Source organism: Panicum virgatum, chromosome 1K (assembly GCF_016808335.1).
Source record: "Panicum virgatum strain AP13 chromosome 1K, P.virgatum_v5, whole genome shotgun sequence".
NCBI classification, from domain to species: Eukaryota; Viridiplantae; Streptophyta; class Magnoliopsida; order Poales; family Poaceae; genus Panicum; species Panicum virgatum.
Genome location: NC_053136.1, coordinates 46,523,926 through 46,541,726, shown reverse-complemented (window position 1 = coordinate 46,541,726; position 17,801 = coordinate 46,523,926). Strand labels below are relative to the sequence as shown.

The window sequence follows — 17,801 nt, the reverse complement described above, 5'->3', positions numbered from 1 at the left end:
TCTTCGAAAAGCCCAAGGAGAAAAGCTACAAGCACCTGAAGGGATTGTATCTCAAGGGCTTCATAGATGGCAAACCTGTGAACAGAATGTTGGTCGACACTGGTGCCGCAGTCAATCTGACGCCGTACTCAGTGCTGTGCCGATTGGTCGATCTACTGCTGATCTCATCAAGACCAACGTTATGCTCAATGATTTCAACGGTCAACCGTCAGAGGCGCAGGGCGTCCTCAATGTAGAGTTGACAGTTGGCCGCAAGACCGTCCCAACCTCATTCTTCATCATCAACAGCAAGAGTACGTACACAGTGCTGCTTGGGAGGGATTGGATTCACACTAATTGTTGTGTCCCTTCCATGATGCACCAGTGTTCGGTCCAGTGGGATGGCGATGAAGTGGAGATGGTCCGTGCAGATGATTCTAGCGAGGTTTCGCTTGCAGACATGAATGCCTGGGATGCGGAAGGGCACGAGCCAATCTCAGGGATCGCGCTGGAGGACTGTGATCGGATTGAAGCGACAAAAAACGGACTGAGGCAGGTCTTATCCACTGGCCTCACAGAGTAGACACATCCTGGCAAGCTACAGAATCCAGCAAGGTTAAAGAGGCTGGTCCCAGCGACCGGCCCCAAAAAATGAGTAATATATACTTGGGGTCACAATTGTTACATTATGTACAAACAATGGCCTTTGCTGAGCATTCAGATTTGAATAATAATGGGAATATGGGAACGGCCAGCCCATGCGGTTGGCCGGAAATTTTTTCTTGTTATCTCCCTGTGTTTGCTGTCGATGTCGATCTTTCAGACGGCGGCAAGTTAGGGTACGGGTTTACGTCTGCTGACGATTTGGAGGAAGTCGATATCAGTCCCGGGGATAAGCCGCGACTAACATTTATCAGCAAAAAGTTAGACCCGATCTTGCGTGAACAAATGATAGCACTGTTGAAGGAGTACCAGGACTGTTTTGCATGGGATTATACTGAGATGCCCGGCCTGGATAGAAACATTGTCGAGCATCGGCTCCCGCTTAAGAAGGGATTTCGGCCGTTTCAGCAACCAGCACGTCAGATGAAGGCCGAAGTCCTAGAGGAGGTTAAGAAAGAGGTGCAAAAGATGCTTGATGCAGGATTCATCAGGCCATGTCGGTATGCGGAGTGGATCTCCAGCGTGGTCCCTGTACAAAAGAAAGATGGCCGATGGCGAGTCTGCGTAGATTTCAGAGACCTCAACAGAGCAACGCCAAAAGATGAGTATCCGATGCCTGTTGCAGAAACATTGATCAATGCAGCAGCTGGTCATAAGATGATGAATTTTATGGATGGTAATGCCAGCTACAATCAGATTTTTATGGCCCCAGAGGATGTACACAAGACCGCGTTCAGAGTACCAGGTGCGGTTGGGTTGTTCGAGTACTTGGTCATGACCTTTGGATTGAAAAATGCCGGTGCAACATATCAACGTGCCATGAATTACATTTTTCATGATCACATTGGCAAGTTGGTAGAGATCTACATTGATGATATCGTGGTCAAGTCCACATCAGCTAGGGGACACCTGGAAGATTTGCGTCAGGTCCTGGAGCGGACTCGGAAGTTTGGGCTCAAAATGAACCCAAAGAAATGTGCCTTTGGTGTATCAGCCGGTTAGTTCTTAGGATTCCTGATGCACGAGAGGGGAATCGAGATCGGCTTGAAAAGTCAAGAAGCCGTAAGAACGATGAGACCGCCTACTACGAAGAAGGAGTTACAAAAGCTCATCGGCAAAATCAACTTTGTCAGACGATTTATCTCCAATCTGTTTGGGCGCATCGAGCCGTTCATGGGTCTGGTGAAAATCAAGTCCGATGCCGAGTTTCACTGGGGGGGCAGAACAACAGAAGGCTTTTGATGAAATCAAGGAATATCTATCGAAGCCTCCAGTGTTGGTTCCACCCCAGCAAGATAGGCCTTTCTACGTGTACCTGTCCGTGGGTGACACTTCCATTGCTTCAGTATTGGTTCAGAAGCACGATGGCCAGGAGAGGGTGGTTTTCTACCTCAGCAGGCGCATGTTAGACGCCGAGACCAGGTACCTTGAGATTGAGAAGCTTTGCCTCTGTTTATTCTTTACATGCACAAAGCTTCGTCATATTTTGCTCTCGGCGGAAACGATTGTCATATGCAAATCGGATGTCATTAAGTATATGTTGTCGGCTCCGGTTCTGAAAGGCCGACTCGGAAAGTGGATGTTTGCATTATCGGAGTTTGATATCCGATATCAGCTTGCGAAGGCAGTCAAAGGACAGGCACTGGCGGATCTCGTGGCAGACAGGGTCAGCACCGATATAGCTGCACTATTTATATGTGCCTGGGCCATGTTTTTTGACGGATCAGCATGTGATGATGGATGTGGCGTGGGAATTCTGTTGGTATCACCGCAAGGGGTGACTTATTCTTTTTCCATCAGAATGACTGCTCCATGCACCAATAATTTAGTAGAATATGAAGCTGTGCGCAGAGGGATGGAATTAGTCTTGGAAGCTAGTGCAGAGGCAGTGGAAATATTTGGGGATTCGAAATTGGTGATTTCTCAGCTCACGGAAGAATATAAATGTGAGAGCGAGGCACTTTTCCCCATATGGATGCAATGTCGTTAGTTGATGTCACAGTTCAGGTACATTAATTTCCACTGGATACGCAGAACTCTGAACAATGAAGCCAATGATTTGGCACAGATGGCTTCTGGATACAAGGAAACAGCCGATGGAGTCGATGTAGAAGTTCAGTTTCTAGAACCCGGAGACTAGAGAGCCAATATCTTCAATTATTTGAAGGATTCGGCTCGCGGGGCACCCAGAAGGATAGGACTTAAAGCCATGAAGTATGTTCTAATTGGGGACGACATGTTCTACAGGACTTTGGAAGGGCTCCTGCTTAAATGTCTGGGACCTGCAGAGTTGAATCGGCTTTTGCATGAGATTCATGAAGGAGCCTGCGGCACTCATCAATCGGCTCATAAGATGAAATAGTTGATTAGGCGATCAGGATATTACTGACCAACCATGCTTGAAGATTGCTTCAAATATTACAAGGGATGTCAGGCATGTCAGAGATACGGCAAGATTCAGATAGTGCCGGTGTCAGAGATACGGCAAGATTCAGGGGTTGGGCCATGGATATGATCGGCCAGATTAACCTGCCGTCTAGTAAAGGTCACCAATGGGTGTTAGCTGTTACAGATTATTTCACAAAATGGGTAGAGGCGATACCCATGAGGTCGGTGGCATCAAAAGATGTGATCAGTTTCGTCAAAGAGCACATCATTCGTAGGTTTGGGATCCCTCAGACCATCACGACCGATAGAGGGTCAGTCTTTATTTCGGAAGAATTTAGGAAATTCGCTGATGACACGGGGTTCAAGCTGATCAGATCATCCCCATATTATGCCCAGGCTAATGGACAAGCTGAAGCATCCAACCAGAGCCTTATCAAGTTGATCAAGAGAAAGATTGATGAATATCCTAGGCGCTGGCATGAGGTGTTGTCAGAAGCTTTGTGGGCATATCAAATTTCGTGTCACGGACCCATCAAGACGTCACCATACCATTTGGTCTACGGCCAAGACGCTGTGTTACCATGGGAGATTACGGCCGGATCGAGACGAGTTGAGTTTCAGAATGATCTATCGGCTGAACAGTATGCAGCCTTGATGAACGATAATGTGGAGGATCTTACAGAGCTAAGACTTTGGTCGCTTGAGAAAATTAAGGAAAACAAGACTAAAGTTGCTCGTGCATACAACAAAAAGGTCAGGCTGAAAGAATTCCATGTTGGAGACCTAGTCTGGGAGGCAGTGTTACCATTGGGAACCAAAGATAGAAAATATGGCAAGTGGTCTCCAACTTGGCACGGGCCGTACAAGGTTGATCAGGTTTTGCCTGGAAATGCCTACATGCTTGAGGAATTGGATGGTGTCAAGTTTCCTGTGGCTGTCAATGGCCAGTACCTCAAGAAATATTTCCCGAGCATGTGGGAGGGTGAATGACAAAAGCCGATGAAATCCATCTGGCTGTATCAAGAGAGGCCAACACGTTGAGTTGGCCAGTAGAAAAATAATATATCATGAAAGGCCAACACGTTGAGTTGGCCAGTAAAACATAAATAAAAATAAAACATCTTATGAGGGCCAACACGTTGAGTTGGCCTGTTAAAAAAAATCATGAGAGGCCAACACGTTGAGTTGGCCAGTAAAAAAAAGAGATAATATATGAGAAGCGAGACAGCCGATGTGTGACCATCGGCTTAAGATGTTTTAAACAGTTACAAGTTTTTAGGTTAATAGACAATACTAAATGTTTCTTGAGCCTATCTATTTGTTCAGGAATTCTTCAATGGCATGGATGGCTTCTGTGCGGACGGCATCTGCTCGTGCTATGATTGCTTCGTCATCCTTGTCATCGCCTGTTACTATCTGCCGACTCAAGGTGCTTATCTCTGCAAACTCTGCTTGTATCTGCTCGGCTATTTCCTGGGTTTCTTGCTTGGAGTTTACAATAGAAGCTTCCTCGGCCTGGATGAGTTTCTTGGTGGTGCGAACCTTTTCTTCGAGTTCCGCCAATTCTTTCTTCAGGAGGTCGAGTCGGTTCATGTTGGCAGACACGTCAGCTTTGATATCTAGAGTTGCCTTCTTCTGGTTGAGGGCCTTGCACTTTTGGGCAATGTCAACTTTCAGAGAAGTTTGAGAACGGCGTGCTTCTATTTTTTATTGTGCTCTATTCACTTCTACCCGGAAGAATGGAAGATTGCTGGCTGGCCAGAGCTTGATTTGCAATGACTCCGGGAGTTGGGATTCTATTTGCTCGAAGATGTTCTTTATTTCGCTGGAATCACCAACTAGAGCAGTAATTGGAGCAGAGAGTAGGCGCTTGATATTCTGAAGCTAATTTGTAACTGTAATCGGCTGCTGTGGTGACTGCACCTCTGCATTCGGTGCATTCAGTCCCATTAATGCTGGATCAAAGGAGAGCAGGTCTGAAATATTGAAGCCCTGCCGATATGATAAAGATTATTTGAGAAAAGTACATTAATGGAGTGATCAGCTGATTTAAATCGGCTTGTAGAGTTACCTGTTCTAAACAAGGAGTGATGATCGGTTCAAGTGTGGCCGATCCAGTTGGATTGGAGGTGACAACAAGGGCTTCGATTATGTCAGCCTGTTCATCATGCACATCCGTCAGAGCATTGGGAGTTTCAGTTGCTCCAGTATCAGCTTCGTGAATGATGGCTTTGTGTTGTACTGAGCTACTAGTGTTAAGGTTGTCTTCAGTTATGTTCTGGAAATAAAATTACAATCAACCAGAGTATATATGTATGCAATAAGGGAGAGGTTTTGGTAAGATGGATTACCTGGTTGGTGTTAGACTCTGATGGACTCGAGGAAGCTTGTGCTGATTTCTTGATGACTCGCCTCGTGATCATCTTCCTTTTCTTAGTTGGCACTCGGGGGGCAGCACTTACAGAAGTTTGTCTTCGTTTAAAAGCCGACTGGAGTAAGTCTGGCTGAACAGCCATTATTACTTTCTTCATTGATGTTGATCCCTTGCAAAAGAGGACATCAGGAGCAGTTGGAAGAAAGTGGAATGGTTCCCCGTTACTGGTCACAAGTACTGGACCATCTTGTTGCTGTAAGAGAGGTGAGCAATGATTAGACAAGTAAAATGATAGAGGACTCAGAAGGGATAAAGTGCAAAGATTCAGTACCTCTTCCTCGGGGATTACATATTCAGGATCAATTTGCTGCAGTCGAGGACCTAGAGCTTTTCTGAAAACATGAGTTTTCCACGTCCCCCACCATGTACAGAAGTCGATTGATGAGGAAGTGAAGGACAGATCAGCTGGTATCAGAATGTGGTGGTTGTCAAACATGCTTTAGCATCTTGAGCTGGTGAGACCATCAGGCAGATCGGCTCTACTCTCCACCAAGTGGTGAATATGGAAGTGGGGAGGGACTTGTCCTAAGCCAAATTGCCGAGCTGCTATAACTGGTTGATAGGTTTCATAGCCTGATTTGATAATTCTATTAGAAGTACTCATGCCAACAGGGAGGAAACCAGGTCGAATCATCAGGGAGTATAGATGCCGAGTGCTGTTTTCATCGGCAAAACTATCTAGTCTGAAGGCAGTTGGGTTCTCAAAAGCTTCAGATTCAGTGAATGGGAAATAAAGGGGATTCTCTAAGCCTTTATAGAAAACTCTGAACCAGTTTGCTGCATCTGTTGGATTCAGTTTGTTGCCAGGAAGGCTGAATAAGGCTTGGCCATAGCTAGTGCATCTAATTGGCTTGCCGTTTTCGTCAGGAAAGGAGTTCTTGGTTAGGCTTTGAAGGTTCGGGATCTGATGCTGAAAGTAAAATTGTGCCCATAACTGAATGAACCACCAAGGGCCTCCAGTTCTGAGTTTCCTTTGGTTGAGTAAATTGGTTGTCATCAAGTGGAGACATATGTATGTTTCTCCAAGAAAAAGTTTGCCTAGGCCGGTGCGGTTGCCATGGGCCAGGTGATAGGCTAAAGGAAGGTAATTCTTAGTTGGAGCTAAAAAATGACCACAGAAGATGAAATGTTCTAACCAAAGATTTAAGAAGGTTGTGTGTTCCTTTTCAGTCACTGGATCTTTTGTTTTCATGTGCTGGTTCATGTAAGTGCCCCAGTTTGTGCAATTTGCCTTGGATGAAAGTTTAAAGGGGACTTCTGCCATTTTGTGGGCAGCTGGATTGGGAGATCCAATGTCTAGGCCAGTGATCATGGTGACATCTAGCAGAGTAGGGGTCATGGGACTGTGGCCAAAGAAGAAACAGTTCAGGGCATCAGACCAAAAATAGCCGATTGTTTTCAGAAGATTTTCATCTTTGTCAAGAGGAGATAATGATAAGCTAAGTGCATCGGCTATGTTCAATTCCTGCCACAAGGGCATATAAGCTTTTGCTACTCTGCTGTATCATGTAATCCAGCTCTCAGGGGGGGCTAGGCCAGGCTCTTAAGCAGTCGGCCCAGAGGTTCAAATCAATGTTTTGACTAACGAAAGGGATCCTATTTGCTTCACAAGAGATCAAATCTATGGGATTTTCGTAAGCTCGTGGGCCAAGACAGAAAGATTTTGGATTGGAAGGATGCGGCAGAAGGATGTCTGACACCTGAAGTTCAGAGATTTAGAAATTCGCATATGGTGTCATGTTTCAGAGTTTAATTTGTTCAGAGGCTTAATAAGCTGAAGAAAGTTAAAAGGATTGGGCTGGATGTTACCTTCAGGCCGCAGATTGCCGCATTATCGATTGCAGAATTTGTTGTCTGAGCTACAGAGTCTGCCATGGTTCAGATCTGTTGACTTAGGGTTTGGTTGCTGTGGGCTCTGATTCGAATCCCAGATGCTTAGAGAGTTCTTGCTCGAATTTGTAGAGTAGGATTTTCGAATTACGCTCGGATTTGGAAGTGTATTTTGAGTTGGGTTCGAAGTGGAAGTGATGTTCTACTCTTATGCGGGTTGCTTCCAGTTTGAATTTCGTCGGCTCTTAGATATTAATGGAAGCTAGATGCGTTGCCATCGGCTTTTTGGGGAATAATCCAAACACATAGAATTGAAAGACAATGAATTTCATTAAAAGATGTTTTTTTACAGAGGAAAGCCAATTTGACAAAGGAATAATCCTTCGGCTTTACGATCCTACTCCTACAGTACTACGTCTACTGCTCGTAGATACCTAATACCTACGGCGTTTGGGGCTTCAGGCCGGCGCATCTCCGCCGTCGCTGCTATCATCGTCGTCGTCGAAGGCGCTGCTGCTGCCCTCGGACTCGAAGTCGCTACTCCGACCGCCGCTGCCGCCGCTCTCTTCCTCGCTGTTCTCCTCGGAGGACCCGAGGAATCGGAAGGGATTCCCTCCCATCGGGTCGTCGCCGGAGGAGGAGTCGATCTCCTCTTCTGAGGAGGAATCGACTCCGTCCTAGGAGAACTTGTCGTCGCTGTTGCTCTCCAGTTCCTCCTGGAACAGGAACTGGAGGTCTTCCCCCTCGGTCTCGGGCTCGTCCTCCTCGGAGACGGCCCCGAAGTCGAACTCCTCTGCATCCCAATGCAGAGGAGCGAGCGCCTCGTACGCCGCTATCGGATTGTACTCCGGTGTCGGCTCTCGGCTCTCGGGGATGGAGTCGAGGGAGGAGGCAGAGAGGGTTGAAGAAGAAGAGGAGGAAGAGTCATCAATGGAGTTGGAGCCAGAGGAGGAGGAGATCGCCATGGCTACTGGTTGCTGGAGGATTGGGATTTTCTGTGCTACTTGGCTTTGGAGGAAGATGAGTTTGCCGTGAAGAGAGCCGATTCAGGGTGAGATTAAATAGTAAAAGATTGAAGACGGATCGGCAGTTTCACATTCCACGAGGAGCCAGTTGCAGAGACGTTGCGTCTTCCTTGGTGGTTGCAGTGGTTTTAATGAGCATTAACGGGAAGATGAGGCGACGGAGTGGTTTTGGAATTATCATTGCCAAAACCAGGGGGGCATGTGTTATCGCCATAAATTAATAAGGTTAATTAATGGGCCGTGAGTAAGTTGGGCTTAATGAAGAGATTGAAGAAGGCTTACGAATCGGCTCCTGCGTGAGCATTTGGGCCCTCTGGGCCGTGTATTGTTAGATTTAGTTCAGATTGAGTTAGAGATAGAGTCCGATATGGACACATTAGTTTAGATTGTTTCCCAAGTCTCCGGACTATAAATATGTACCCTATGCTATTCGTAAGAAGAAGAACGTCATCACGTTTTGCAACAACAACTCTCGGCGCACCGCCACCCCTAATTCTAGGGTTTCATCCAAGGAAGCGTCATGCTGCCCTGATCGCTTGCGATCAGGGCAGCATTGCTCTTGCCTTTACCTTGGTATTACTTGTACTGAAGCATTTTTGATGGCGAGTAATGCTAGTTATCCTGATGTTCGTAGCATGGCTTTTTAGTAGATCTATTGTGCTTTTGTTGCTTATCATCTGCGAATATCACGTTATCTCTGTGCAAGTCACGTTTCAATCTTATGCTAATTCTTGTTGCATAGAATTAATTGCACGGAGACAACACCCTGCTTTCTTTTCCTTCTGGTAGATCTAATATGTTACGGTTTGTTCTTATACTTAAGAATCGGCGTAATATCTGCTAGGTTAGGCCCTGCAAACGGATTGGGTGTTCCGGTGATGTAATAGATGCTTTATTTTAGCCTTAATAGGGATTGTTCCGGGAATCGGCTCTTGCTAGTTCTTAGGCCTCTGTTTTTTGTTATGGTTTAGTTATCTGTTATGTTCGCTAGGCCTAGTTACGTGTAGGATGTTCCGATCTAGCAGTGAAGCTTTTACCGTCGTGGATTAGATTAGCTAGATTTAATTGAAGCAGCTTTACAGTTATTTGCTTTATTCACCAATATCCGGATAGATGCAGATCCAATCTGACACCGGGACTCGATCGGCTCTTTAAAAGCCGATGCAAGAGTCGTCCCGGGGAGCCGACCACGGCTCAGACTTATGTTTCCACGTGTTTGTGTATGCAGGCAAATCGTTGCAAGCACATTCGCACCTTCCTGATCGGGTATAGGTCAGGTGGCACGCCTTACATTCTCCGGAATCCTCGACATGTGCCGGATTGCGGGCCGTTGTCCGAGGAAGCAGTGCCTGCCAGCGCCCCGGCGACCTCCCGGCTCTTCGTGTTGCCTGTCGCTGCTCGCCGGTGGGTTTTGACCGACAACACGTACCCATTGACCCATCCCTAGACTCATCATCTCCACCTCTTTTCTCATCAATTGTGTTAGCTCCATCGCCGACATTATTTTCCTGCTCTACTTGGGCCTCAACAACATTACCCTCCCGTTCTTCTTCCCCGGTGTCTTCATCATCGTCCTCTTGATCACTACTATCGTATTCACTATCCTCCGAACCTAAAGAAATATCATCATCATCTGCAGCATCCGTGTCTTCTTGTGCCTCGAAGGTATCTGGCCCCAAATGATCGGAAGCCACTGCCATATCGTAATCCGAAGCACAAGTGGGATTTGGGACATCTTCTACAAAGGTTGACTCTTGAATCATATTCTCAATACGAAATGGAATTTCAGGAATTTCTTCTACTCTCCCAACTGGTTCTTCTAATGTTGTTGTACGGGTTATTTCAACAACCACCTCCAAGCAAACCACGTTTGCACGGTCAACAATATCCTTATACTGCCTCCAATACGTTTCCGGTTCTAACTTCATCAAAACATAATGTGGCATAGCTTTACCGCAGTCAAATCTACCCCTAAATGAAATTGCACCTTGCCCCCAACTGTGTTTTGAAACCACATCTACCAAATCTTTGAAGGATGGAGGCCTATCAAACACTTGCACGTCCTCAAGCATATTCTCAAACTCTCTATGTTCATTAACCGAACCACCATGAAAAATTCGAACTAAACGGTCCATCTACAAAATACAAAAAACCAAAACGTTCTCTATCATACTCATGGAATTAAATCATCTACAAAAGTACTTGTATGTAGCCTATTATCCATTACTCAAACTAATATCTCATTGCCACTATCTAACCCTAACAAATGTAGTATTTGGAACATGCAAGTCACTCCTCTCGTTAAATTTGGGAACAGAGATTCATCTGAGTATAAGCAAAACATCCAATCAAGAGAATACTACCATCTACAACAACTATCTTCAAATCAATAAGCAAACCCTAATCAACAACAACAACTAATATCTACCAATGTACACGGTAAATCGAAGGGAGAAGGAGGGCAATACCTTCGGGGGAGGGGCCTGAGCATTTCCCCCCCCCACTTTTCAAACCCCCCCCCCCCCCAAACGCCAAATTTGAGGGGGATGGGGGGGCGAGCAACAAGGCGGCGCTGGCTTCGGCGTCTGAGGGAAAGAGTGGCGGGGAGGGGGAGAAGGGGGCTGGCGCGGGCCTAGGTAAATGGGCTTGTCGTGTCATCCCACCTGGCGCGGCAGGCTCTTGTCGCGCCACCACATGTGGCGCGACAGGGAAGCCACGTCAGCGCCCCTCTGGCGCAGCGCTTGCTCGGGCCGCCAGCGTGGCCCAACTGTCGCGCCACATGCACTGGCACGACAGAAGTTAATTGTCGCGCCGTTGCGCGTGGCGCGGCCAAACGGGCTATGGAGTGAAAATATAACTCTAGACGGGTTAAATTTAAAATATTAATAAAAAAGGGTTAAAAATAAAAAAAAATCCACTCGCGAGGGGTGGCGTCTTGGCGTCTTGCGATGGCGATGGCGATGGCGAGCTAAACGAGTGCATGCACTGCATGGGGCTACGTTTCCCGTCGTCTTGGACATTATAGTTACCAAGGGGTTGTTTGTAAAAACATAGGGGGTATTTGTATATATTTGGATATAATTTGTGATCCGAATTAGGAAGTTAGTATTTGCATGTAAAAACATAGGGAGTATTCGTATCGCGTTTAGTATCGAGATCCGAATCAAGGGGTTATTTGCATATATTTGGGGGTAAATTGTGAAAGTTATGTACGGCTCCGCTGATTGTTTGCGATGGTAATAAATCTGAGAAGCGCAATGTTTTGAATTGTTAAATCGGCAAAAAGCTCGGACTGTCGCCGCCCGTCTCCCGCCCACCATCGTCTCGCCTATTCCGGTGCTCACGCCGACGCTGACCTCCTTCTATCAGCTAGCTCCCAACCCTAACGCCGGCGCCTCTGATCGATCGCCCCTGCCGCTCATCCCTCACGGCTCGCTACAGCCGGCGGCTGCCTGCACCGCTCCCGCGACAACTCCAGTTACATCTGTTAGCGCCGCCTCTTCCCGCGTTAGGCCCCTTCCAAAATACTGGCTTGGGCCTTGCCTCTGTCAAGCCTAGGGGCGGAGCTACGTGGTGGCGTAGGGGTCGGCCGACCCCGGCAATTTCCACATATCCTTTATACCCAACTGATTTTCACAGTGTTAGACACTAGTTAAATTTCAACAAGAAACCTGCTGACCCTGGTGGCATTTTGTTCTGGCTTCGCCCCTGGTCAAGCCTCAACCTCCCTAACTCTCCTGCGACCTCGTCGGTTGGGCTACGCATGGCCGCAGTAGGCCTCTCCCATGCTTCCTCGCCGGGGTAGCAGAATGCTGCATCGTCGACCATAGGCAACCAGCTGAATAAATAGTCGAAGATGAGGTAACTGTCACCTGCCGTGTTTTGTTTTTTTTTAAAAGAAGCCTGCCATGGATTTCAACAAACTTGTGAATGAAGCACTCAATTCACTTGTGAGCATTGCTGATTCACTGAATATTTCGAGTTGCAGAATAACCATGTCAGCCTTGACACATTGCATCTCATGATAAAACAATTGAAGCAAATTAGGAATTACATGTTCATAAACCAGCTTGCAAATTCCTCCTATTCATATCAGAACTTCGAATATCCACGGTTACAGGTAGAGACATTTTTTGGTGTTATGTTACGGACCTGCTCCGAGTCCAGATGATGACGACTCGTGATTAGTGGAAGGGCAACAGCTTATATGAACATTTGCAACCGAACTAATGCGTGGTAATTTTTCACACATTTCACCGAGGTAATAACAGGGGTAACCCAACAGTACCCTGAATTCCTGAAACACACACCTACAATTGCTACAACAAATAGCAATAAAAAATTTGTAGGCAGAGTCCGTGTCGCACTGCAGGAAGCCCTCCGCAGGCTGCAGCCTGTGCGGCCGCACTTCTTGGATGTTCTCTTCAGACTTCAGAGGTCACCAGGAGCGTCTCTCATGCTTATGTTCAAGCTATTTCTCATTGTTCTTCTCCCAACTCCCATATTACCCTTTGTCATCATGGCAACAAATTCCCCATAATCAATGCGGCCATCCTGATTAACAAAAACAGAACAAGGGTGTCAAGGTCACTGTCATATGCTGTATCACAAAACGATCACCAACTTTTCAGGAAAAAAAAAAGATCACTGTACAAGGTGATGTAACAAGTTATACACATCAAGCAGAAGCTGTAAACATTTTGCTTTAACAACACACTGAAGAAATACCACATATATGATATATCAATGGGCATGGGAATTTATAAAAAACTCGACCTGTGGGGGGAAAGACCTCCCCCACTGTATTGTATTAAGAAGAAAACCTTCTCACACAGGCCGAGAAAACCCCCGAACCCCTGCACCCACCCGTACACGGGGTCCGTCGCCTTGTGAGTTAGGCCGGACCATACACGTGCTTTGGACATGGGGCAGGCGAGGAGATTTTTTTAACCTCAACCTGAAATTCGCTCCCACAGGGAGTCGAACTCAGGACCTGAGGAGTGCCGCTGGGTTCCCCTAACCAAGTCAGCTAGAGGTCCTTTGGCGGCATGGGAATTTATAGTTCTGCAACAGTAAACAAACACATCTTCAGATCACGTTTATATCAATCAACAAGCGTTCAGATGATATTTTTTCCTGAAAGAATTTACACAATGCAGCTCAGGCACATATCAGTTCGATATATCAATCAGAGAGCATTCTTGTCCAAGGATGGCTACAGACACAACATTTTTTTTCTTTAAAAAGATAATAAAATAGGACTCAATGGATCCTTCATGCATTTTTAACTAAAATATAATTTCAATCTAATGTGAAGTTAATGTACGAAGACCAGTACACTTACATTATCCTGGTCAGCTTCTTTAATGACGTCATCAAGAAAAGCAGCTGGCATGTTATGCTCTTTGCAAGCTTGCTGAAGCTCATCCACTGTAATGTAACCACTGCCATCTTTGTCAAAATATGAAAAGGCTGCCACCAGATGTTCCTCGCGCTCCAGTTTATTGAGGTGCAATGTAGCAGCAATGAATTCTATATAATCAATGGTCCCACTGTTGTCTATATCTGCCTGAAAGATTCAAATAAAACAAAAAAATGTAAGCAGTTGTCAAGTAGTACGTTACTTCACTGTTTATGACTGATTCTAAATATCAAACCCAAGTGGTGACTCCCACTTAGATTTGTAAAAAAGTATCCAAGCTAAAATTCGTACATCATAACTCCTACCTTCAATATGGAGACTGTACTGACTTAAGGGGACACACAAAACCGAAAATGGCTATAACGTATAAGAAAATATTCGTCAGATTTTTTTATAAAAACATCGATGATAAAAAAATATTTAGGTGTGGAATACCCTAAACATCAAAATGAGAGAAAAAAAAAAGCAATATCAAAATTCTGGAGATCAGTCAGATGCATTAGCTTTCTATCAAGAGAGATCTATCCAAAACATTCCTAGCTCTGGCAAATATAGAGAGCACCTTATAACACTAATAAAGCATAGCAATCATGGCATATCAGATTTCCTAATCCTAGTTACAGGCTATATTTCACTCAAGTGAATAAAATCACACATCGAAGAATACTGGTCATAAACACGCCAATGAAAATATTAATGCCTCATTGTACACGTGCAAGAAAAAAAAACTCGACCTCTGGGGTTAAGACCTCCCACAAGGTATTGACTGAAAGGTAGCAGAATTTTCTCTTCCACAGGGTTGACTGGTTGAGAAAAGGTCACGAACCCCGGCTACAGAAAATAGCACAGCGTGACCTTTTTTTTGCAAGAACTGGGAGTCACCCAACTGCAACCCTACCACTGTGCTACACATTCTCATTGTAGACGTGCAAGAAAAAACAACTGGCTGAAGCTTTATGGAAGGTCCTTTTCTTTTAACAAACTAAAGCCTCTCATAGCAGCTCGGAAATCCAAAAATAAGTACTAGAGAGAATTGATCACTTACCGCCTCCATGAGATCGCGAATTTCAGTATCCTTTAGTGTGGAACCATATTTTCTTAATCCTTCTTTCAGTTCATCATATGTAATTGCACCACTGTTATCTGTGTCCATTGCCATGAACATTTCCTTCAGCCCTGCAATTTCCTCCTCCGAAAGGCTCTCAGCAATTACCTAGTAGAACAAATACAAATCCTTTATTAGCAGAAAACTCAGCACAGGTGCTCCAATAGAATGCAGGAACATGAGAACGATGCCACTATATAATATAACTGAACATATATATCAAGAATACTAATAACTTGGGCCGCTACCACCACCATATAATATAACTGAACATATATCAAGAATACTAATAACTTGGGCCATTACCAGAAATATTAGTACTCTTGATCCACCAGCATAATAGATAGCCTTACGTAATCTCAATCAAAGTAATGAAATGTACATCTAATCCATTAGAAACACTGGACTTCACAACACAAATAACAGGAACTTCACTATTATTCAGCATCAAGCATTGTTACATACTATAATCAATGAGACTGTATAATCCAACAAAAAAAATGAACTCACCTGCAAAGCCATCTTCTTCAACTTATTCATTGCCGAGAACTGTTTAATGCGGGAGAGGACAGCAGGATCAAGAGGCCGATCAGGAGCAACTCCACGGTCACAAATCCACGGATGAGCTGAGCACAAGAAAATTGGGATTTGATATCCAAACAGTTGCACATGTAATTCAGATACCAATGTTAGGCATTAAATAAATGTACAGCAGAACACTTTGTTCAACAAACCAACAAAATTTGTAGAGAAAAGGGAAGAAAGAAGCTCTGTACAGGTGAAACTAACATAGAACTTCATGTGCTGTCAAGCGCTCTGCTGGGCGAGGATTCAACATTCTTCTTATAAGATCCTTTGCGCTCTCAGATATTACAGGCCAGGGATCCGAATCAAAATCAATTACACCTTTTAAAACAGCATCAAATATTCCTTGCTGTGTCTCTGCAACAAGTACATTTAGAAAATCAGTCCAGAAGAGAAAATGATCTCTCCATTAGAAAATGACTATGGGTTGGCATCGAGAGTCAATAGAATGCCAATATCTGGGTCAAAAGCATTGTGGGGGTCCTTCGACAGACTACAAATCAACAATAAACGTTTAACTTAGGATATTAAGAAAATAAAGCTGAACCAGTACCTGCCCAAAATGGTGGTACGCCACTTAGAAGTATGTAAAGAATTACTCCAGCTGTCCACACATCAGCCTCTGGTCCATACCGTTTGCGCAGCACTTCTGGAGCTACGTAGTAAGGGCTCCCCACAACATCGGTAAAAATTTGACCTAAAAATAAACAAAAAAATGAAGGGAAATATGGTTAAAGGAGTGCACCATTGAAATGAGAACATCAACATCCTAATCAAATGTATGCATTTCGTATTGGCTGTCTTTACATACTAGAATGACGTCTCAAGGAAACAAATGACAAGGCCATTTGAATGCCATCAAAACTTACCCTCAGATATAAAATAATTGCCATAACATTTTGCCATTCAGTTCAGTAACGTTATCTTGAATAAGGTTTTTTCCAGTAATGCTTCCCCCTTTCAATGCTATCTTTAATATTTTTGTGTGTCAGTAATCTCAATAACAAAATAGTCATGATTCTCCTGAAACAGTAAGCGCATCATTCCCTTAACAGTAGTGTTATTCCCAAATAGAATCTCCTTTTTCCACGATCCAGTTTGCAGTACTAAACTAAAGCATATATCACACATGTCTAGCACTAAGTCAATGCAGACCATATCAATATTTCACCAATTAGCGTCATGACAAAACAAGCGCAAGGGACACAACAACCCACAGTGACTCACCAGGCTTGAAGAAAACCGAGAGGCCGAAGTCGATAGCCTTGAGGGACATGTCGTCATCCTTGTTGGCGAGCAAGAAGTTCTCGGGCTTGAGATCCCTGTGCATGACCCCGAGCGAGTGACACGCCTCGACGACACCAACGATGATGCGCGTAAGCTCCGCCGCCTTGCGCTCGCTGTAGTGCCCTCGCTGTATGATGCGGTCGAAGAGCTCCCCTCCCGCGCAGAGCTCCATGACGATGTGGACGTACTGCTGGTCCTCGTACGCGCCCTTGATGGCGACGACGTTCCGGTGTCCCGCGAGGTGGTGCATAATCTGGATCTCGCGGCGCACGTCCTTGACGTCCTCCTTGGTGATGAGCTTCCGCTTGGCGATGGACTTGCAGGCGTAGTCCACGCCCGTGGCGAGGTCCGTGCAGAGGTAGGTGGTGCCGAACTGGCCCTGGCCGAGCTTGCGTCCCAGCGCGTAGTGGTCGCGGAGGCTCGGGGTCGGGTGGCCGAGCACGTTGGCCGTGAGCTCCGCGGGGGCCGGCACCCCGCGCCGCATGCCGGGTGCGGGGGGCGGCGCGGACCCGTCCGCCGCCGCCCCCGCCCCCGCCTCGGTCGGGCGCGCGGCCCGCTTCCCGTTCCCGTGCGGCGCGGGGTCACCGGCCGCCGCGGCGGAGGTGGCGACGGGGGCGTACCCCGCCGCGTCGTGCCGCTGCGACGCGCCGCCGCGGAAGCTGGCGAAGTACTTGGATCTCAGCGTGACGCCGCACGTGTTGCCCATCACACCCCGGGCGCGGGCGCGGCGACCCCTCGCGCATGTACCTCACGGCCTCTCCGGTGCCCAGGCGGGGAAGCCGCGGCGCGGCGCTGGAACGGGACGCGCGGGCAGGCGGCGGGCGAACGGAGGCGGAATCGGATGTGCGGGAAGGGGCGCGCTCGCCCCGGGTGCGAATCGGCGGCGGATGCCGGCGCGGGGGAGGGGATAAGAGAGCGCGGCGGGGGCTTGCGCGCTTGATGAGCCCTGGATGGAGTGGAGAGGGAGGGAGGGATCACGGCCACGGCGACTTCGCGGTCACGCCGCGAGGAAAGCGAAGCGAAGGCAGCTTTGCGGCGGTCGCGCGGCGTCTCCTCTGGCCGGCGCTGCTCCTGTTGGATCGG

At 46.5% G+C, this 17,801-nt stretch overlaps 1 protein-coding gene across 1 annotated transcript; it reads right to left on the bottom strand.

The window, feature by feature from the left end:
* Positions 1-12,389: 12,389 nt before the first annotated feature.
* On the bottom strand, positions 12,390-17,769 carry LOC120712831 (calcium-dependent protein kinase 5). Its single transcript, XM_039998726.1, has 7 exons — positions 16,659-17,769; positions 15,985-16,128; positions 15,636-15,788; positions 15,357-15,472; positions 14,787-14,954; positions 13,664-13,888; positions 12,390-12,873 (listed from the first exon to the last, which is right to left on the bottom strand). Exons 1-7 carry the CDS (start codon positions 17,422-17,424, stop codon positions 12,751-12,753), a joined length of 1,695 nt encoding a protein of 564 aa, XP_039854660.1. The 5' UTR covers positions 17,425-17,769; the 3' UTR covers positions 12,390-12,750.
* Positions 17,770-17,801: the final 32 nt, after the last annotated feature.